Source organism: Prenolepis imparis, unplaced genomic scaffold, assembly GCF_030444845.1.
Source record: "Prenolepis imparis isolate NDT839.2.m4 unplaced genomic scaffold, iyPreImpa1.0 SCAF_12, whole genome shotgun sequence".
NCBI classification, from domain to species: Eukaryota; Metazoa; Arthropoda; class Insecta; order Hymenoptera; family Formicidae; genus Prenolepis; species Prenolepis imparis.
In genome coordinates, this window is record NW_028141170.1 from 10,068,114 (window position 1) to 10,090,249 (window position 22,136).

At 36.0% G+C, this 22,136-nt stretch overlaps 3 protein-coding genes across 11 annotated transcripts in view; 2 read left to right on the forward strand and 1 right to left on the reverse strand.

Annotated features, from left to right (window-relative positions):
• Positions 1 to 622: 622 nt before the first annotated feature.
• Ceng1a (Centaurin gamma 1A) lies at positions 623 to 4,936 on the reverse strand. Of its 2 annotated transcripts, none has more exons than XM_083051559.1 (13): positions 4,453 to 4,936; positions 4,059 to 4,291; positions 3,808 to 3,949; positions 3,584 to 3,715; positions 3,339 to 3,496; positions 3,105 to 3,247; positions 2,813 to 3,008; positions 2,633 to 2,735; positions 2,329 to 2,553; positions 2,042 to 2,159; positions 1,744 to 1,956; positions 1,505 to 1,649; positions 623 to 1,419 (listed from the first exon to the last, which is right to left on the reverse strand). In XM_083051559.1, the coding sequence occupies exons 1-13, from the start codon at positions 4,616 to 4,618 to the stop codon at positions 1,243 to 1,245; spliced, it is 2,151 nt and encodes a 716-aa protein (XP_082907685.1). In that variant the 5' UTR covers positions 4,619 to 4,936; the 3' UTR covers positions 623 to 1,242. The 2 variants fall into 2 exon arrangements, with proteins under 2 accessions (XP_082907685.1, XP_082907684.1); XM_083051558.1 differs by having other exon boundaries at positions 2,329 to 2,556; positions 4,453 to 4,935.
• Positions 4,937 to 5,467: 531 nt separating this feature from the next.
• On the forward strand, positions 5,468 to 13,694 carry Ago2 (Argonaute 2). Of its 4 annotated transcripts, XM_083051446.1 has the most exons (18): positions 5,472 to 5,931; positions 6,796 to 6,843; positions 6,994 to 7,632; positions 7,693 to 7,716; positions 8,399 to 8,502; positions 8,627 to 8,986; positions 9,155 to 9,367; positions 9,657 to 9,777; positions 9,912 to 10,282; positions 10,361 to 10,480; positions 10,573 to 10,846; positions 11,549 to 11,701; positions 11,776 to 11,935; positions 12,020 to 12,113; positions 12,245 to 12,408; positions 12,737 to 13,001; positions 13,240 to 13,424; positions 13,504 to 13,694. In XM_083051446.1, the coding sequence occupies exons 1-18, from the start codon at positions 5,919 to 5,921 to the stop codon at positions 13,589 to 13,591; spliced, it is 3,396 nt and encodes a 1,131-aa protein (XP_082907572.1). In that variant the 5' UTR covers positions 5,472 to 5,918; the 3' UTR covers positions 13,592 to 13,694. The 4 variants fall into 4 exon arrangements, 3 of the variants coding, with proteins under 3 accessions (XP_082907572.1, XP_082907570.1, XP_082907571.1); XR_014426563.1 differs by having other exon boundaries at positions 5,468 to 5,931; positions 6,994 to 7,716; positions 13,220 to 13,424; XM_083051444.1 differs by having other exon boundaries at positions 5,473 to 5,931; positions 6,994 to 7,716.
• A 3,865-nt stretch (positions 13,695 to 17,559) lies between these two features.
• The window catches only part of How (protein held out wings), a 38,746-nt gene continuing 34,169 nt past the window's right edge, over positions 17,560 to 22,136 (forward strand). For 2 of the 5 annotated variants that reach the window (XM_083051456.1, XM_083051457.1), the window contains exon 1: positions 17,560 to 18,833. In XM_083051456.1, coding sequence (XP_082907582.1) covers positions 18,707 to 18,833 — 127 coding nt within the window. In that variant the 5' untranslated portion in view covers positions 17,560 to 18,706. The remainder of the gene's footprint in view (positions 18,834 to 22,136) is intronic. The other 3 variants (XM_083051452.1, XM_083051455.1, XM_083051454.1) reach the window with 3 other exon arrangements.

Here is a 22,136-nt window from a genome sequence, read left to right on the forward strand (position 1 = left end):
AATGCATGCTATTTATTGAAGAGCATTTGGAATGTCCAATTAAAAGTTTGCTTACGCTTACAAAGAATTTGTTTCTGCGCAGTCTCCTCAACAAAATTACAAATTGAGCTTTATCGCCGAATCTTTATTTCGATGACACCTCCAAAATTAGTTTACGAGTTAAACAAAATATATCCAAGTTCAATGTATAATAGTATCATTGATATAAAAATGTTGAAAGAAATGTTATATTTGTGCAAGTGAAGCAATATATAATTGTAGTAACTAGTATATAAAACACGTATGTATATTAATTTTATTTCAGAAACAACTACTATCTATTATACCAAAACGTTAATTTTTTTCAACAGATATATATCCTATTGGTAAAACAAATGATAGTTTCAAGTATCAGTCAAAAAATTTATGCTGTGTAATACAATTGAATTCTTTTCAATTTATTTTATTTATCTATTCTATTTCTTTCTTTCATATGATGCAAATACATAAAAGGAAATAATTATGATATAAACGTCATCGACGAAATATAAAAAATTACGAAACGCAACGTTTCTGCATTAACATTCGAGAAACAAAATAAAATTTCAGAGCTGGTGTAATTTCGAATAAATGGAACGTAGTGTGAGAGAAGATAATTAAAACATTTAATTAATAATTAATAAAATAAAAATTATAAAAGCATTCTTCAAATACAATTACATGTATTAGGTATATAAATATAACTACATTTATGAGTGTTTGTACTCTCAGTCATTGACAATATACACTCGAGCATGCTATTAGTCATTCTCCGTGAGTGACACAATTTAACATTAGTTCAATATTATATTGCTAAGTGCTTTTTTTCTTTCTTTTTTTTTTTTCTTAAGGATTACTCTCAATGTACAAATGTATATGTGATATTTAAAATTTTCGTCCAATAAGAGTTAAAATTTCGTAATCGATATTAAAAATGAGTCCGTTATATGCACAATATAAACTTTTTACAGAATTTTCATAATTAACACTACGAATTGATCGTTATTACATTCCAATCTTGTTCAATATACTTTGGCGGCTTTCTCAAACCAATGTCATTTTAAAGTTAAAGCGATAAAATTTCCCTTCCTCGCTAGCCACTAAATAAAGCACGGCTTTATATATATATATATATAATAAGTAAGTACACAAGTATTAACAACGTATATGTCATTATGGAAAATGCAGGTAGGGTGATTAAGGCATATCTTTTTTTTCCGAGCTTTAATACTGAGATGCATCCGCGTCGTCCATTCCGGAGACACTGGCTTGTTCCAATACCTCGAGAAGCTTCTGCATTTCCATAGAGTCGGACGAATTGTCGAGCGTTCTTTCCAAGGCTCGCACATACGACATGCACGTTCGTCCTTCGTGATCTAGATTCTGCGGATTCGCTTTATGCTACAAAGTTTACGATGACATTAAAGCACGGATTCCATTTGCGTCTTCACAAATGCGTTTTAACTAAAGCTAGAGAAAAACGTACCCATATTAAAAGTTGAGCCATTGCTAAATTTCCAGTTGCGCACGCCAGATGTAACGGGGTTCTCAGATCTTCCGTGCTGACCGAAATATTGATATCTTCATAATTACATCGGGCCAAGCATAATGTGAATGCCCGCATGTCTCCTCTATATATTCAAGGATGGAAAGAAGAAATGTATATATCCACAAAATTAACTGACATGTCGGATTCCACATTTTGACTGAAATGAAGCGTCTTACCGACAAACGGAATCGATGAGCAATTTTCCTAAAGAAATGTTCGGATTGATCGGCGGTAGAAAGAGTTTATCCTCGTATTTCCATCTGATCCATTGTTCCTTCTCTTCCCTAGACGAATCTGAGGCCGGCTTCTGCTTCCCGTTTAAACAATATTCCCAGATACTGTTTGCTATATCGTTGCCGAGAGCTAGCATGACGCTTAGGTGACCTGCGCTAAAATCATCGTTAAAGATGTATTTTTAAGTCAAGGACACGAGACGAATTTAATTAAGCACAAAATTTTGCATTATACACTTACGACCAGTCGTCCAAATCTAATGATCGAACCTTAGATATATGCGAACCTAAGTTTCTGTGGATGCCGGAACACTCGATGCACACCAGCACACCCAAATTAAGACTGGCCCAATCGGGGTCTAAAGTAAATAAAGACATAATTAATATTAATAAAATTAATATGGTAATTAATTATTAATATTAATAAAATTAATATAATAAAATTAATATTAATATTAATAATTAAGATACAATTCGCGCGATATAATTGACTCTACGATGATTAAAAAAAGAAAAATCTTTACTCACTCGGTGCACCGCAGTCAACGCATGCATCGTTTCCAGAAACTTTGTTCTTTATGCAATGCATCTTAAAAGCGTCGGTCTCATTTTTTTTATCACCGTCGCTATTCTGCAAACTTGACAGTATTTGTTGCTCTATCGCGGCAATCCAGTTGTCCCTATCTTCAGCATTGTTTGCCTCAAAGTGCCAAGTTTTGTTCTCCAAGGAAATAATAGAAAATTCGAAACTGTCTTCTGAAAAGAATTATCATATTTTACAAGGGATTAAAAATATTAAGTGTGCATGTAAGAGATAAAAAAGAAGAAATACCTTGAGCATTATAAGACTTGGAACCTTTTGGCGTTTTACCAGGCACCTTCACAGTAACATACTGCAAAAGTATTTCTTTGCCATTAGTATCGTTCATGTAATCCTGAAAATACATTTCTCTTGTAAATAGATCCTATAAACGCGCAAAATAATAGTTTTTAGGTAATAATGAATAATTACATGTAAACTTGAATGATACGTCAGACGTCCGTCCTCTAATAATGTAACATATTTCTTCTTCCATTCCTTCAAAGATTTGCTACTTCGTTTAAACAAATAACCTTGTTTAACCGGTATTTCTCTACCAACACCCATTTCGCCCATGTATTTCTCTTTTTTAGAAGGTGTAAATATATTCGATTTTCTTCTAAATTTTCTGGAAAATAAAAAGATATATTAATTGTCAGGTATATCAATGCAAACATTTGAGAAAGAAATCAAAAAAAGAAAGAAAATATAATTGTGTTTAAACCTAATAGTGGTTGGTGTTAAAATCGACGCTCGTAGTTCTCCATGTTGATTTTGTACATTATGAAAATTATCATTCAGTAATCCCGAATCATTGGGCACAGAATTGTTGTGAATCGAACGACAATCTTCGTCTTTTTCCGTAATCTAAATCGAAAGATAAAGAGTTGTATGTTAATAATTTTATTCAATTTTCAATGATTTGCTTAAGGATGCGATAACGAATAAAATCACTCACATTTACTTTCAATGAATTTGTGGTCTCCATCTCTTTGTTTTGAAGTTGCACATTTTTGATAGCAACAGGGACTGGAAACTTAACGTCGTTCTCTGTACTGTGTTGGCATACATCACATGGAAACTGCTTCGATATATTTTGTATAATTTTTTGACACACTAAAATCGATATATGTTATTAAATAATACATATCATAATTAATTATATATATATGCTTGATTATTTTCTTTTATAAATATTCTCACCATCTTGAAATACTCTTTCAACATTTAAACCATAAATAGCGCATGTCTCATAATAAGGGCATCTTAGATCACAAGCCAGTTTTCGCGGTCTAATGTCTTTTATGACACGGGGATTACTGTCATTAATCGAATCTAGAAAATTAAGAGAAAACTTAGCAATGACATAATTTGTAATGTAATGACATTTGAAATTCTACAAAGAAATGTACACTTTATATACGTACCTTGTACACCTACAAGTATTTTTGGTACCTCCGACATATTTCGAAAAGAACACATTCTATTATAAAAACTGCAAACTATAGAAAAGCTCTCTTCATTTTCTAGGCTGAATACAAGTAATAAAGCATCTATCCAAGATGAAAACTGAAACCGATGTAATGTTTCTATCAATGTTAAATCTATTAATATAGCAATCAATTGCTTATCAAACTATTATGATATGAGAAAATGAAAATGATTTTGTCGCACTTACTTGAGCCTCTGGCACACCACCTTCATCTCTGATCAAGAGTAGATAACTCTGATCGTTAATAAAAATTTCCTTCTTAAAGCGACCACCTTCTGGCGATTCCTCGTGCATAAAGGAACCAGTGAGATACCTGTGAACGAGAGCCGACTTTCCCGAGTCTGAGGAACCGATGATTCCCAAGTGTAATTCTGGGACATCCCTCGCCAGGGTCCATTCATGACTGTTGACGAAGGAATCTAAAGGTACACAAATTATAAATAATTCACAGCACATTAAAGCAACAATCTTAATATAATATTGATATTTGTCTTATAATTTTTATTACTGTTACCAATCGTATTATTATTATTATTACTACTATTGATTAATTGTGCTATTATTATTACTCATCAGGTACCTTCTATCGCCACGACGTGCTCGCGAATTTGCTTCGCGATGTGCGCGTCAGGCACCAACTCTATTAGGTCGTAAATTGCATATATCGAAGGATGAACGCTTTCGAAACGTTGTATTTCCTGCCTGATAGCGAGAGAGTGATCGTGTCCGCTCTGGCCAGTTGTCATTTTCGTCAACTACGTCCAAACTTTTCCTCGGCGACAATCTATCACATCGACGGCATAGCTTCCTGGTGCATCGCACTCGCCGAAGAAGACGGGGGAGTCTGCGCGAAAATCAGATGAGGCTATCGCCGATGTCTCACATAACATATGTCAAATTCGAGTATTTATAAACATTATCTCGTCGCCCGAGATCGGCGAAGTTGGTTAGGTGCGCAGGACCTCGTAATCGAGAGCGAACGCGCAGTTTTCATGGAACTGAAAACTGACATCAGTGCTGCCAATTTCAGATCGCGCAACACGGAATCACGGAACCGGAACGAGAGAGAGAGAGAGCGCGTGTCGATGTGCGCGGCGCTTGACCTTCAATGGCGCTGCGTCGCGCATCGGAATTCGTCGGTGTGGAGGGGGGTGGTGGTGGGGGGATGCGCGCGCCGGCGTGCTTACACGTGCGGCGCGCATCGGAATTCGGCGGCGTGGAGTGGGGGTGGTGGTGGGGGAACACGCGCTCTCTCTCTCTCTCTCCCTCTCGCCCCGTGTTGCGTGACTAGGAAAACTGACAACACTGGTTGTGCAGTTGTGCGACCTGAAATTGGCAACACTTCGTCAGCCAATCGGCTGATCGCTGCCTGTCATTTTTGGAGGCTGATTGGTTTGACGTATCATTACAGGTAATTTATATATTTTTTATTACATTTTAATTAATTATATTTTATTTAATTATCTATTAATTTGTCTTATTATTAATAAATCTTATTAATTATTAATATTTTTAACTGTTGATGACTGTGATTGGTCAAGTTTAAAAATTAGGTTAAAAGAAACACAAATTTCTTTGTTCTGATTGGTCAATCAAGGAGTAAATTCTGGAGCAATTTGGGAGATGTCACGCGTGACTTGTTTCATGGCACTTCATCGACCAATCGACTCTCCGGAAATAAAGGATGCAGACAGGCGACAGGCGATTGGCTGTCATTTTGCTGTTTCGTACGCGAGGCGTGGCCGCGAGACCATAAATGGATTAGGGGATTTTGTACAATTAATTCATATATAATCGGGGGAATTTCGCGTTCTAATTATTGTCTCTGCAATAATAAACGAACCGTCGAGAACATTCGGAGTCATTCGAGGACGAGGTTTCGCGGGAGACGGTCGGTGATCGTAAATATTTGCAAGTTTTTTGCAACTCTTCTCTTGCGGCGCAATTGCAAGGCAAGGTTACATCAGCGACACATCAGCAAGTAATTCGAGAAGGATCTGATTTTGGGAAAATTCGTTCAGGACGTTCAGTACGAATTGAAACAAGATGCCGAGGAAAGGTACGTATTAGTCGTCGTTGTACGTGACATTGTTGCAAAGATTATTTCGCAAATTGTATTATTTTTATTTGATAATTGATTTGATCGCGCGTATCATAATTAGGGAGAACAAAGTCGCCAGGGTCGCCAGGATAAACAAGGATCTGACCATATTGTAAGGTGTCTGCTCCATATTTCTTTGTCGATCGTAAAAAACTCGACGATACCAAGGGGTTAATCTTGTAATGACGATATATCCTTCACATTATTTATTGGGATTAAAAATGAAACTTTAGCATATAGAAATAATTATATAAAATAATATTTATACTTTTGGAAATATATTACATATACAAATTTTATATAATTTGACTTCTATATTTTAATTTTGTAACGATAACTTACAGCAATATATAAAAAGAAATATGCAAAAAGTTCGTTCCTCTCGCTCGAATATATATTTGTTTCGTTTTTAGTGCTAAAATTTTGGGGATTTCAGCAACATGAACATGGACTCAAGTTATGATTAAAATGCAATATATTGATTTGTCATTTGTGCGTGTTTATGTTTATAGGAGAAAATTGGGTGCTTTCCAATTAGTGACACAAGTCGACACAAGTGTCATTCTGTCTGTTTTCAGACATTCAGGAATAATAAAAGATAGAATGATACTTGTGTCAGCTTGTGTCAACTTGTGTCGCTAATAGGAAAGCACCCATTAATAAGACATTTATTTCAAACGAAAAACTTGCATCTAATCCTCTTGTAATAATGAATTTAACCAGGATACAAGTATTTGTTACCTAATGCTAATGCAAATTGTAAAACTTGATTAGTATTATAGACTGTTTAAAGTGTATACACAAGAGACATATATATTACAGGAAAAAAGAAGCTGAGCGCTCAGGAAGCAACTGCATCAAGAGCTTCCGGTAAGCAATCACAAAAGGAACAGGCATTATAACAGAAAGAACAACACTGAATTTGTTTCTGTTATTTCTCTTAAAGTAGAGAGAAGAGTTGTTCTTTCTCCTGAAACTTTCCTGTAAAGCATGTTCCTCTTGTAATATATATAATAATAGCTCACTTCTCTGTAGAAAAGCAACCACGAGAACAACAAGCTCAGAGATTACCGCAGCAGCAAGAACGACCACCTCAACAGCCTCAACAGCCTCAACAACCTCAGCAACCTCAACAAGCTCAACAAGCTCAACCGCAAGGAGTATGGGCCCAACGACAACAAACATCACAACAGACTGGAGCACAAAGTCTACCACAACAGCCGGGAGCACGAGGTCTCCCACCACAACAGCCAGGAGCGTATCGTCAACCACAACAACAACCAGCAGCACAAGGCCCACCACCACAACAGTCAGGACCGTGGGGTCAACCACGACAACAACAACCAGCAGCACAAGCCCCACCACCACAACAGCCAGGAGCACGAGGTCCACCACCACAACAGCAAGGACCATGGGGCCAGCCACGACCACAGCAAGGAGCACAAGGTCCACCACTGCAACAGCAAGGACCATGGGGCCAGCCACGACCACAACCAGCAGCACAAGGCCCACCACCACAACAGTCAGGACCGTGGGGTCAACCACGACAACAACAACCAGCAGCACAAGCCCCACCACCACAACAGCCAGGAGCACGAGGTCCACCACCACAACAGCAAGGACCATGGGGCCAGCCACGACCACAGCAAGGAGCACAAGGTCCACCATCGCAACAGCAAGGACCGTGGGGCCAGCCACAACCACAGCAAGGAGCACGAGGTCCACCTCCGCAACAAGTTCCAAGTAAAATATCTTTTCAATACATAATTGGAAAAGATGTTATTAGAACATTTTAAATACATTTGTGAATTTTTCCATATATTATATGTCACGTAAATTTATATTATTGACTAAAATTTATGGATTTTTGGAAGGAATATTTAATAACAATTATTATCGATCTTTTGTTTGGTTCAAGTTAAGACTCATTCATGCAGTCATGCTTTTATCAATGTATTTTTATGTCACTTGATTTACACACACACACACACACACACACACACACACACACACATATACAGAGAGAGTATTCTATATAATATATTCATTGGCTAATAGATTCTTTTTTGAAGACGATTTTTCTTCAACGAAAATGTTGAAAGAGATCATCATTTTTTCAAGTTTTAATTTTTGCCATTGTAATTTAGTCTTAAATTAAAATTCTATTACAATAAATCTGTTTATCTATTCTATAAAGTAGATCTGAAATTAATTAAAGAATATAATTATGTTAATCTTTTAATACTTACACAGTTTAGTTTGCAGAAAATCCTTCTTTTTCGAAAAAATCCTTTTTCAAAATTAGTCAGAAAATCTGTTATTAAGAAAAACACCAGTAGTTTTGAGACATCTTATACAAACGTATATACACATATGGTTGTGTCCATGTTAATGTGTATAAAATTATACTTTTATTCTTTTGTAGTTGATATTGGTGCTGCTGGTGATTCTGGACTAGTAAATGGCAAAGGTGGCATGGTGCATAGTGATACGCAACAGCAGCAAGCAACAACAAGTGCACAATCCCAGGTACTACAGTTATATATAATTTATACAGTTATTAAGAATATTTGTTAGATTTTGATTTTATATCTCATTCTTGTTAATTCGTGAAAAATAATCTTTTTAATCACAGTGGTTTTTTTTTCTTTAGTTACAGCAACTTTCTGTGAGAGATCCATTATATACGACACAAACCTCTACAAAAGGAAAAATGACATCTCAGACAATGAAACAATATCAACTTTCTATACCGAAAAGGCAAAATCCTATGAAAGCCGGAACAAAAGGAATACCGATTCATGTTTATACGAATTTGTTTGAAATCATATTTAATAAAAATTTTGTAACAAATGCTGTTCATTATGATGTAAGCATTACACCTACTGCTTCAAAAGCTTTATATAGAAAAGTTTTTGAACAATGTAGGATTCAAAATTTTAAAAACAGATATCCGGCATTTGACGGCAAGAAAAATGCATACAGTGCAAATGATCTTCCTTTTGTCGATTTGGTACGTAATACATAGCATATATGCATATTTTTATTAATACAATTATCTATAAAATAAGACTTATGATTTTATTTCATGAATGTTTAATTTTGAAATAAGTACAAGCTACAAGATGAATTTTTCATTAATTCTCTTAATCGCATTAAATTTTTTCATTATTCTATTCAGATGCAGACTGATATTGACCTATGTATGACTGAAGCGCAAACAGAGAATAGATCAATCAAGAAATTTACCATTATTTTAAAGAAAGTGGGTAATATCGATCTTAACTGGATAAAAAATTTACGTCCTGGTCTTGATGAGGCTGACAGAGATCAAACTGGTATACAAGTTTTGGATATTATCATGCGTCATGCACCTGAGTCACGATATTTGACTGTAAGCAATTAATAATAATATGATTATTTTTAATATACTAATTTTTATACTAATATGTTATAAATACAAGCAATGTGTGAAAAGTTAATCGTACATTTATGTCGTAAAGAAATATACATGTATATAAATATAATGTAATACTATAATATTGTTTGAATGTAAAAACATGCTTTTTCTTTCACAAATTTATATTTAAATTACGATTTAATAGAAAGAAGAGAAATATATATATATATGCATAATGCACATGTGTGATTTACAATATAAAATATATTATGTACTATTATAGGTTGGAAGATCATTATATTGGAAAGTTGATGATCAAGAACCATTAGGTAATGGTTTAAGTCTATCACACGGTGGATTTTCATCTGCTGTACTTGGCTGGAAACCATATATAAATATAGATGGTAAAAAATCATATTAATTGACACATCTAAGCGATGCAAAGGCTTTACACAAACTTTTGTGCTATAAATTCTTTCTACATTAAATATCTTTATTTATATGTAATATTTATTGTATTTTTCTTTTTTTTTTTTAGTTGCTCATAAGGGATTTCCCACAGCTCAGAATGTTGTAAAATTAATGGGTGAGCTTACGAGAGCAAGAGATTGTAACTATCCAGATCCGGCAGAAGTGAATAAGAGATGGAATCGAGAGAAAATAGAAAAATTTTTGAAGGGTTTGAAAGTAATTTATCAAATACCCGATAAATCAGGTACAAAGCGAACGTATCGCGTAAATGGATTAGGTCCATCCGCTGTTGAACATCGATTCAACTGTCAAGATAGAATGCTCTCGATAGTGGAATATTTTGCGACAGAGAAGAGGTACAATTTGTATCATCCTAAGTTGCCTTGTCTCTGGGTGGGCGCGATGAGTAGGGCGGACAAGATTTATCTGCCTGCCGAAGTACGTAAACCGCTTTATATTCGCTACAAATGATCGAGTAAGTCTGAAATTAAGATATCGCCTCAAACATTTTTACAGTTATGTAACATTATGGCTGGTCAGAGTACTAACAGAAAGTTGGATGACGAGCAAACCACCAACATGATTAGATACGCAGCGACGAGTGCGCCTGAGCGTAAGAAGAGAATAGAAAAGGCGGTAAGGAGCAGAGATTTCATCATATTGTTACATTAAAAATATTATGTCACATTAATTTATTATATAATATTTATTATACAATATGTTTGTAGTTTCAAGAGATCAATGTGAATAATAGCCCTACTATGAGAGAATTCAATCTCTCTGTCAGTTCAGAGATGAAACACGTGGCTGCTAGGATTTTACCTCCTCCAGATTTACAATATTTCAGGGATAGAAGGGCAAGAGTGAGCAAAGGAATATGGCAGATGCAAGTATTCCAACAAGCCAGTAATTTGGAAAAAGATGCATGGACTATACTCGATTTGAGTGACACTGTATTGGGTGATTTTATACCTAAATTTGCAGAATCATTGATGCAATGTGGTTAGTATCTGAAAAATTAAATTTTAAGAAATATTGAAAGGACCCCACACAAAATACATAGGATTTTGGCTCTCAGTGGAATTGGCTGAATTTTTTATTAAGACATTCTGATAAAAAAATGTAATATATCTCGCAGAGCGCAGAGTTTTTCGTGTTGGACTGGCTGTAAATCAGTAACCATCTGTTATTTAGCTTTGAGTCTATTACATTTTTTGTTCGGCAGATTATAAACTACAACATATGAGAAAACCAGCTGATCTTACTAAGATTCAATCTTATATGATTAGTACGGGATTTTTGAACTTATATAAAATCCTAGATGAAATTGAATCCCAGTAAAATCAGCTGATTTTCTCACATGTTGTAACTTATGACTTGCTGAACAAAAAATGTAATAAGCTCAAAGCTAAACAATAGCTGATTACTGATTTACAGCCAGTCAAACACGAAAAATTAGGACTTTGCGAGTTGTTTGACTGGTTGTAACTCAGCAACTATCCATTATTTAGCTTTGAGGCTATTACATCTTTTGATCAGAATGTCTTAAACTACAACATATCAAAAATTCAGCCGATTCCACTGAGAGCCAAAATTCTATGTATTTTGTGCGGGGTCTTTTATATTGTATGGACGTTTCAATACAACAAACACAATGCATTTGCCAATTGCTATAATTTTATATTGAATCGTTTGTTTCCGCAGCAAGTGAATATGGCATGTGTATTGGACCGCCCCAAAGTCCGTTCAAAAGTTTGAGGTCGCATTCTACATCAGAAATCACAGAATACTTTAGATCAAAAAAAGGTTTGAAATTGATAATAGTGATCATATCGGATCGTACAGACACAACATACGGTGAGAGCATAGTTTTCTAGAATAGCTTTTTCTCTCAGCCCGAATGTCAACTTGAAATTATTTATATGTTCCAGGCAAAGTAAAACAGATTACCGAGTTGGGAGTAGGTATTCTAACGCAATGCATAAAGTGTCGAAATATAAAAAAAAACAATTATTCGACAGTAAAAAACATTCTTCTAAAGATAAATTCGAAACTAAATGGCATCAATCATACGCTCCATTCAACGTCTATGTAAATACTTGTTTCTTACTGTTTCGCGAGAAGATATAATTTTTAATAATTTCGAGAAATCATTTTTCTTTTCCTTTTTTTTAGGCCACATATCTTAAAGAATAATGATTGTATGATTGTTGGTGCTGATGTAACACACCCGTCTCCCGATGCTATCGATATACCTTCCATAGCAGCGGTGAGTATAGCTGTTAAACAATGCTTTTTCTTCATCTTCTTCACAGTTTATATCCTCTTGAAACACAAAGTGTGATGACGTCTCCACATATATCTGCGCTCTGAATAATAATAATAATATAATTAATTTAGGTTGCCGCAAGCAGTAATCATTCGGCCTTCCAGTATAATATTGCGCTTAGATTGCAACAGCCCAAAGAAGAAATGATCAAAGATATTGAAGAAATAATAATATCGCAGCTGATTATTTATCGGAACAAAACATCGCGGCTACCAAATAAAATCATCTATTACCGGTATGTATTTCCTAATAATATTATTTGACGTTATGCGTAATATTTTTAAGGCTCCTGGGTCCTCGCCGCGGCTATGTTAGATTGTGACGTCAGAGGTGAGAAAGCACACGCTGAAAATTCTTAGATTCCATTTTTAAATGAAAAGATATTTCGATGAAACACTACTTGAGATTTCGAAATGGTATTTAAGAATTTTTAGCGTGTGTTTTCTCGTCTCTGACGTCACAATTCCAACGTGAACGGCGAGGAGCCAGGAGTCTTAAGATTACAAACTGTCGCATTTTTTGTCATATAATTTATAATTGCACATGTATATTTGAATATATAGAGATGGGGTCAGCGAAGGACAACTCGCTCAAGTTATGTACTTCGAAATAAATGCCATTAAACGTGCGTGTGCGAGAGTGAAAGCCGCTAATATTGAAATTACTTGTCTCGTTGTTCAAAAGAGACATCATGTGCGTCTATTCCCAACACGTGAATCAGAATCAGATGACAGAAATAAGAATGTGAGAGCAGGCACGATTGTAGATACTGAAATCACTCATCCAAACCACATTGATTTTTATCTCGTCTCACACGCGAGTATTCAGGTAAAGTTTAGAAAAATAAAATTTGTTTATATAACTAAATATATTTCAACGATAAAGAAAAACAGTGAGCATATCGATAGGAAAATTGATGCAATAATAATAATTAAATTATAGTAAACTTGTAATAAAATTATAACAATTGACTTTAAGAAACGTATTAAAGTATTTCGATGATCAATCTTATACAAATGTCGTATTTCCTCGATCGTTAAATAAAGTTTATACCGCATAAATGCAGGGTACAGCGAGGCCTACCAAATACAGGTGCATATGTAACGAATCTAAATATACTGAAGATGATATTGAGGAATTGACATATTATCTCTGTCACATGTATGCGCGATGTACAAGAGCTGTAAGCTATCCGGCACCAACTTATTATGCTCATTTAGGTGCTTACCGTGGAAGAGCCTTGATACAAGGGTAAGTGATCGATCATGATATAGATCATGAACATTAATTATGTTTTCGATAATTTATGCATTAATGTTTCTATTTGCAGAGTTAACATTCGCTTGGAAGCTTTAGAAGCGGAACAGAATAGATTGTGCATGAAAATCTCGGAAAATTCACCAATGTGTTTCGTTTAAAAAGATAATCTATTATTTTCCGAAGATTTCAGTAATTGATTTACATTCGCCAGACTTGACGTCTCTAATTATAGTTTATTATATTAAACTTTAGATTTATAAATTTTTTTATTTCAATTAATTGATAGTAACTATGTAGTTTAACTATAGTTGCTGTCAGAAAATTTATCAATTTAATTGGTATCCCATATTCCATATTCAATTGATGACAAAGTGTTAATATATAATCGATGAAGTTTTTTTTTTTTTTTTTTTTTTCCTACATCTCTTGATAATTATTATTAGTGATGATGTCAAGATTTTTATTGCTATTATTAAAAATACACAATATTTTACACACGCGCGCGCGCGTATTTGTCTAGTTGAAATTTGCATGATTTTTTCTTTTTCTTTTTTTTTTTGTTATCTATGATATGATCTACAATGATTTTATATTTCAAGGATAACATTTGTAACTGTTTATACTATTAATTATGGCACAAACAATATCATGTGATTGTTTTTGCAATTGTACAATTACAGTACAAACAATTGAACTTATTGTTTATACACTTGTACTATTTTATTATTTTTATATATATAATACTATAGCATTGATTTGCATTCGCGAATCACGAAATAACATTTCACAGGATTTTAAGGATTTTCTAATTCTGACTATTTCTTACTCGCATTTTGGTAAACAGGGATATAAAAAGAAAAAGTAATTAAGAAATTATTTCTAAAATTATGTATGTGTTAGAGAAAAATCAATAAGCTAAAAAAGATATGATTAATAAGCTAAAACAAATGTTATCAGTTATCATATATATAAAATAAAAGGAAATTATATAAAAATTGTGAATATTGTAAGAATTTTAATGCGTTTACCAAAGAAGAATGTGCATCGTATTTTGTTTGTGTATCGTATCGCATTTATATTATATAACGATCGTATTACAGGCTTCGATAGTCTTTTCCTATTCAAAGATTACAGAGGCGATCGGAGGATAGAAATGGAAGAAGGATGTTGACTAGAAAAAGAAGAAAAAAAAGGAAGTTTAAGACGAAATAATTTATAACGCGACACCCACACGTGGTTTTCACGATGAGGCCATGTATGGAGGCGTGACGTCAACGTTACTTTTGCGTTTATCAACGTGTGCATGCGTGTGTAGGCGCTCGACGAGGCATAGAAGGTAAAGTCCGTGGGAGAAGAAGACTGAAGAATCAGGGCCCCGACATATCCCATGCGAGATCGATCAATCGATGATCACATCCTTCGAATTTGACCTATTTTATTCTATGATTCCGGGCGATTTTTCGGACATTTGTGTATAAACGAATTGTGGAACAGGATCTAAACGTAAAAACGCGCTTTGCAATCTGGAATTCGTGCTTGTCTAACCCGATCTGATTCGATCTGAATTTTATATACATCTTATATTATTTTTTATAAAAGTTTATAATATAATTTTTTATTATATCTCGATAGAGATGCATGTAATTGGATTTTATCTGTAGAAATGTTGGTTTATTCTTGAAACACAATTGATGCACAAGTGCGATTTTTATTTTTAGAGTTCCGATTTTTGTTTCAATGCGAAAGTGAAACAAAGGCGATAATTTTAAAATAGCTGTAGGAGGAGGCAAGCGGAAAAACCAAAGATTCTTTCAACACACAGCTATTTGTGGTTTTAACATAGATTCAACGGGTGTCTTAGAATTTCAGTGATATTTATTTTTCGAAAAACCTCGAATAACTTGATGAAAATGACTTCATTCTTTATTCATTTATTTGGCATTTGAATTAATTAAGATCGACTTGCCACCTTCTGCTTCTGCGCTGCTAATTACAATTCTTATTTTTAAAATGTAATAAGCGTCGATTGTCAACTGAATGTCGATTGCGAACCGAGTCACGCTATCTCGTTTCTCTTTTCCGCGCGCTTAAGTCGTGTCTCCGTAAATCGTGTGCGCACTCTTTATAGCGACTTGTAAGGACAAACTGGCGGAAAACACGCACCGTTGACAGCATTAATTGTCAATGGCGATTACCTCGTAATCTCGGCACTTCCATCGGCGTTCTAGCTGGGAAAAGTTGCAGTAACACATTTCCCGTCTATAATTAGTAGTTGTTTAATATGAATTCTATATAATGAAAAATTTGCTCTGCAAACATATTTATACAAAATTAATTTGTTTCTAAATAAGTGATAAAACGCGAGTCATTCGCTACTAGCAATATTTGCATAGATGTTAAAAATGATTACAGCTACTTCTATCGAGTTCTGTTAAACTATCTTATTACCTCTTTATTTCTTAGAATAAAGGGAAAACTTTTACATTAAAAGAAAACGCAATTATTTCAATCGCGAAAGTAACTTGTTCAGCTAGATTGCCGAAAGACACTAAACTAAGCTTTATCTGCATTGTAAAAAAAAAATATGTAAAGTATTACAGAAAAATATGTAAAATTACATAAATAATAAGTGTAAAATTACAAATGTACATTTTCATTATTTTACATATTTTTATGTAATACTTTACATATTTTTTAGTGTATGTATAGAAGATCTTGGCAGAGGATCAACCTTATACGTGGCCTTGCAATGTCAACTCAGTTTGAAGGTGTCTGTCGTCCGAGATTATCAAAAATTCCCCCTATGAAAAAAAATTTTTTTTAATTAAAAGACCGAGTGTTGCCGTTTTATATGTATACATGTATATCGTTAATGCATGAATCGCGGATAAATTTACCTTGTACATTCGCGCCTCGATATATAGCTGTCGGCGCGTATCGAAAAAAAAATGCGGGTAGGTAGGTAGAGAATATTAATTATGCATTCTAAGGCACGCCGCCTCCGAGATCGTAACCAAGTTGCGCGCCGTTGTTGATGTAATGCACCGATCTCTCTCGGGTTGGGAGAGGCCGATTGCGCCACTCAGGATATCTCCCTGATGTGTGTACGGTCCATTTTTTTTTTCTTCCTCTCTTCTACTTCCACGAAGTGCTGGACGCGCGACGACGTTTCTAGGAGCGGCTTCCTGCGGCTTTTCGCAAAGACGATTAGGCGGAGAAGGCGCATTTTTCTCTCATTAAGCTATTACTTTTTATTATTAATCATGTGTCATTAATCTTTTTCTTATTATTCATCCTCCAAAAATCTTGCGCGAGGCAAGATCAAGATTAGAATGAGCAATTCTAACTTGATTTCGGTGCATACATACACAGAATTTTTTCTTAGAATTTACTCTGAAAATCATTGTAATTCTTTTGACAATATGATAAGGAAATAATTTTATGAGAATTTCTCTGATTAGTATTTATCACAATAAAAATAATATCTATTTACTATGCAGTTTAGTAAAATTAATCAAACATGTTTTATATATTTTATTGTGATAAATATTAATCAGTGAAATTCTCATAAAATTCTTTCCATGTACCATATTGTCCCACGATTACCATGATTTTCAGAGTAAATTTTAAGAGAAAATTCTCTCTGTGTAGCATCCGGAGCCAAGATTAAAAATTGTAATCGGAGACCCTTGTGGAAGATGCACGAAAAATTCAAGAAGAAATTCTTTCCTCTTAAAAGATTAAAAAGATTAAGAAGCGATACGATTTTAAATGTAAATTAAAATTAATATCTTGTAAAATTATCCATAAAAGATTCATCTCTAAAGAAAAAAAAAATAGAATCCGCGCCCCTGCATACATAGAGAGAGCGTAAGGAAGGACAGATGTATGTATGTATGTGAATAACGTGGGCCTGAATTATCCAACTCTGCTTGTATATCTTCGTATCTCTCTCTTTTACTCTCTCGCTGACTCTCTCGTTGAGTAGCGCGTATGCAGAGGCCGTATATGGTAGTGGGCGGTAGAGACGGCGGCGACCGCGCATGCGCGTTCGATCTTCGGCCCGACTCGGGCCGACTCGGCTCGCGTCGGCGCGCGCGTATATGCGCAACGGGCGGGTGCAATCAGTAGATCCGAGAATTCCGTAGCGCGCGCGTGCTTACTTTTTGAATCCCCCCGCGATCTCCGCATTCCGATTTTAACCTCACCTATCACGGAGCGAGCAAACGAGCGAGCGAGAGGGAGAGAGATACGCACATACGCGATTCATCTATACACGATTAACTCTTTCTCTCTCCCCCTCTTTCTCTCTGCTGTTTCATATTCTCCCAGTTTTCTCTCTCTCTTCCTCCGAATCATCGTCGATCGTTCTATTTATCTTCGACGCTCCATCTCTCTCTCTCTTTCTCTCGTCCCTCCCTACGCTCTCTCCCTCTCTTTCCCTCCCTTCCATCGCTCCGCGTCGCTTTTCGCGATCTACTGCGCGCGCGTTTACTTTACCAGTGGGATCTACGTTTCCTAAAAACGTAATAGTCAACTGTGCGACGACGTGTGCACGAGAAGCCGTAAAGAGAAGAACAAGAAGAGATATTTATTTCTCCTCGCGGAGAAAGAAGAACAACAAGAGATAATCGGAGAGAATCGATCGACAGTCAGTCGGTCAACTGATTGTTGAAGAAGGAGAGAGATAAAAGAAACTAGAGAGAGAGAGACTTTGAAGCGTCAAAGGATCATCCGGAAGAGGATCAAGCGGAGCTAATTTTTCGGGGCGGAAAGGAAGGAGTTCGCTCTCTCTCGCACATCGCTGGAAAAATAAAAGAAACGAAGAAACATTCACAGACCGGACGACTTTACGACTCTCTGCTAGTGTCGCCCTCGTGCGCGTTCGCTCTCTCTTCCTCCCCCCCCTCCTCCTCCCACAGCGTCATTCCAATCCTCGCTCCGTCTCCCTTTCCCACTCGCTTCCCCTTCGCCGCGTTCCTGCTCTCTTCTTTTCACGCTCCTTCGTCAGTACGTCTCCGCCCGTCCGTGCCTGTCGTCCTCATCTCCGAAGAGAGAACAATTCCGTCCCTTTCGACACCGCGCTGTGCGCATCGTGGTGGCCCGTTCGCCGTGCTCTCTCTCTCTCTCATATACTCACTTTCTTTCTCTCTCTCTCTCTCTCTCTCTCTCTCTCTCTCTCTCTCTCTCTCCCCGTGTGCATTATTAAGCGTGTCCGCGCGCGCCCAACACGCGCCAACATTCGCCATTGAAGCAACCGAGTACAATTTGCGATGTGTGATAATACTAACACGACGACGCAGAGTATAGCGGACTACCTGTCACAGTTGTTGAAGGACCGGAAGCAGCTAGCTGCCTTCCCCAATGTCTTCATACACGTGGAGCGTCTGCTGGACGAGGGTGAGTTTCGACAGCTCCTTTTTTCCTTTTTTGTCTATCTTATTTTATACATTTCTTGTGTCATTTTATACTGCGCGTATTATTAGAGCATTTATTTTGACGTCAAAATGATATAATAATTATACTGTGACTATTTGGGTGGTCGATGATGAAGTTTCTCCTCTGGGAAATAGATGTATGAAATGGTGAAATATGCGCGTTGATCGATATGGATCATAAAACACGCGAGAGATTTTGACGCGCCATTTTGCGAACGATTTTGTGCTCGCGCGAATATGCGCTCGCGAGAGAATGAATTCTCTTTTTCTTTTTTTATCACGATCGTGATGTAACGCGAGTATCGCGTGTGCCTCTCTCATCGTCAATCTGTCGCCGGGGAGACTTGTTATTTCCTTTCGCGTTGATTGTTTGCCCATCTGGATTTAACGATTTAGCTTACTATGCGCTGGTGCGCGTGAATTTCACATCGAATTCGTCATCGTCTTGAAATATCGCCGATGGAGTCCGGAGATCGGCCTCTAAATACTATCAGCGAATTCCTGCGGCGCTGCATTTTATGTGAATAAAATTTATACAGGGTGTCGCGAAAACTTTGGCCTCTTAACTTTTAATAAGCAAGCTTGATCTATCACAATTTTTTATTAAGGATCCTGAACGTATGAATTATTTATATCTTTTTGCCATGTCTTTTCTCAAAGAAGTTCTCTCAGTTGTCATATATTGTCATATTGAATTTTTTTCGCGATTTCGCGTCAGAAATCCTGTCTCTTTAACTCTTCTGTCAATGCATAATTTTTCACCTTTTCGATGTATGGGTATCCGGGTACCAAAACTGCATATTTTATTTATATTTATTTATAATTATTCTATTTTATTTATTTATTTATAATTATTTATCACTTATTTACAATTAATTACATCAGCAAAAGACACGAGCTAAAAAAGAAAAAAAAAATAACGTCGCAGATTACAATAGAGAAAGATTTAATGAAGGCAGATAGATTAATAAACGATATTTTCGACATATCGTACTACAATTTTTTTTTTATAGCAACTGCTAAAGCATATCGAACATTCTTTCCGATAATATTTGAAGAGAAAAGAGTTTCGACACACATTTTTGACATTTGAAGGTTTTGGAGTACCTGGGTACCCTCGGTTCATCGACAGAAGGGTTAACGATACGCGAATGGCTATGTATAAACGTACACCTAATCGACTTCATTCCATTTTACGGTACGCATATTACGAAAGCGACACGAAGGTCTCCCCGCTTATTGCGTCGCTCGAGCGCGCGAAGGAATCTCCCTCCCCCTCTCCGCCCCCCGTCCTCTCTCTCTCTCTCTCTCTCTCTCTCTCTCTCTCTCTCTCTCTCTCTCTCTCTCTCTCTCTCTCTCTCTCTCTCGCTCGCTCGCTCTCGCTCGCTCTCTCTCTCTCGCTCGCTCTCTCTCTCTCTCGCTCGCTCTCTCTCTCTCTCGCTCGCTCTTTTTCTCTCCCACGAGGATGTGGAACACTCTGCGCGAGTGTCGCGTACCTTTTTTCGCGGACCCTTCCACGTGTATACTTATGCACGATCGCTCCTTTCGCTATCGCGACGTGTCACGTGGCCGGCGCGAGAAAGAAGAAATGTAAACGCGAAATAGGAACCGGAGCAGAGGCAGGCTTTTCTGCATCGCGTCAGCGCGCACACACACAAGCCGTGAAAATTAATCTGCAATCGAGCGCGTTTATTTTCCATCGTCGCGTATCAAATACCGGAATGAAGATAAAGATACAAAATATCGCGTAAATAACACACTGGCGGATCCTAGGGGGGATTTTAAAGTTAAAACCTCTCTTTCAAATTTAAAAAAAATCAGTGAAGCTGATTGTTGAAGAGCTTTAGATTAAACAGAACTTGAGGACAATTAAAAATAATATAGAAAAAAAAATTTTTAAGTGTAAAATATTTAAAAAATATGAAAAAAGTAAAAGAAAATTTTAAAAAATATATAAAATTTTTTAAAAATAGAAATGAAATCAAAAATTTCAAAAAATTTAGTCCAAATCCCTCCTATTGTGAAATAACATAGATGTGTGTATAAAAAATCGAATTACGGGATTAATAAAAATAAATATTGCGCGAAAAAAGTCATTCTAGCTCTTTTTTTTTTAAGCTACACGGAGAGAATTTTTCCTTAGAATTTATCCTGAAAATCATAGTAATCGTGGGACAATACGGTATAGAAAGAATTTTATGAGAATTTCTCTGATTAGTATTTATCAAAATAAAAATAATAATATCTATCACAATAAAATATAAAATATGTTTGATCAATTTTACTATGCAGTTTAGTAAAATTAATCAAATATGTTTTATATTTTATTGTGATAGATATTATTATTTTTATTGTGATAAATATTAATCAGAAATTCTCATAAAATTCTTTTCATACCATATTATTATCCCACGATTACCACGATTTTCAGGGTAAATTTTAAGAGAAAATTCTCTCAGTGTACTTAATGTTTTTTTTTTAGAAGCGATGTCGTTTGAGATATATTACTACGTTACTCGTCGTGCAGTATGGAAATTGCGAAATAGATAGATGAATGATAGGCAGGTAGTTCGCATCTGACATTTATGACAGTCGCGTCTCTAATAGCAGGTACGAAAGGATAATACACACACAAGGAGAACCTCTCCCACGTTACATTCATGTATTTGCGATGTCATGCGCGTACGATAAATAGTCGCGGATTCTGTGTTCGAAAATAGCCAAGGGGAAAATACATTATTTCTTCTCTTTTTCTCGTATTTAAAAAAAAAAATTTTTTTTATTTTTTTAGACAAAATATGACACTTTATCTCGTTATCCTGCTATTCCTACCTATACAGACAGGTAAAAACCACATTGTACATACATGAATGCGGTTGACGATGGTCGACCGCCTTTTTAAACGCTCTTCTCGATCAATTGACAAAATAAAGCCGGGCGATTTTCCGGTCTCGATGATGACGTAATAATGCTGGTCGATGTCGATGATGCGGGAAGTAGCTTCGATTATAGAAAAAAAGACCAGTAACACCACGAGAATTGACTTTCTCCGCTAGTTTGTCGGTGGGTTTCGTCATGGCAGCAACGATTAAGAGCTTAAAACAGCTCTCCGGGCTTCGTGTCTCGGGATACTAGAAATTCCTACAGCCTTACGGTATACAAAATAATCTGTCGAACGAGACCCGATATATCCCTATTCCCTAAAAGAGAAATAACGCGAAGATAGACACACAGCTTATCGCTATGTAGTTAGATAAGCTACATT

Coding starts and splice junctions, on each gene's coding strand:
- Ceng1a (XM_083051558.1), bottom strand. CDS start 4,618: ATGACAACTGGCCAGAGCGGACACGATCACTCTCTCGCTATCAGGCAG. Junction 3,950..4,058: donor GTGGTGTGCCAGAGGCTCAA/GTAAGTGCGACA, acceptor CATCGGTTTCAG/TTTTCATCTTGGATAGATGC. Junction 3,009..3,104: donor TTAACACCAACCACTATTAG/GTTTAAACACAA, acceptor TTTATTTTCCAG/AAAATTTAGAAGAAAATCGA.
- Ago2 (XM_083051444.1), top strand. Junction 8,987..9,154: donor ATCTTCCTTTTGTCGATTTG/GTACGTAATACA, acceptor TATTCTATTCAG/ATGCAGACTGATATTGACCT. Junction 10,481..10,572: donor AGAAGAGAATAGAAAAGGCG/GTAAGGAGCAGA, acceptor ATATGTTTGTAG/TTTCAAGAGATCAATGTGAA.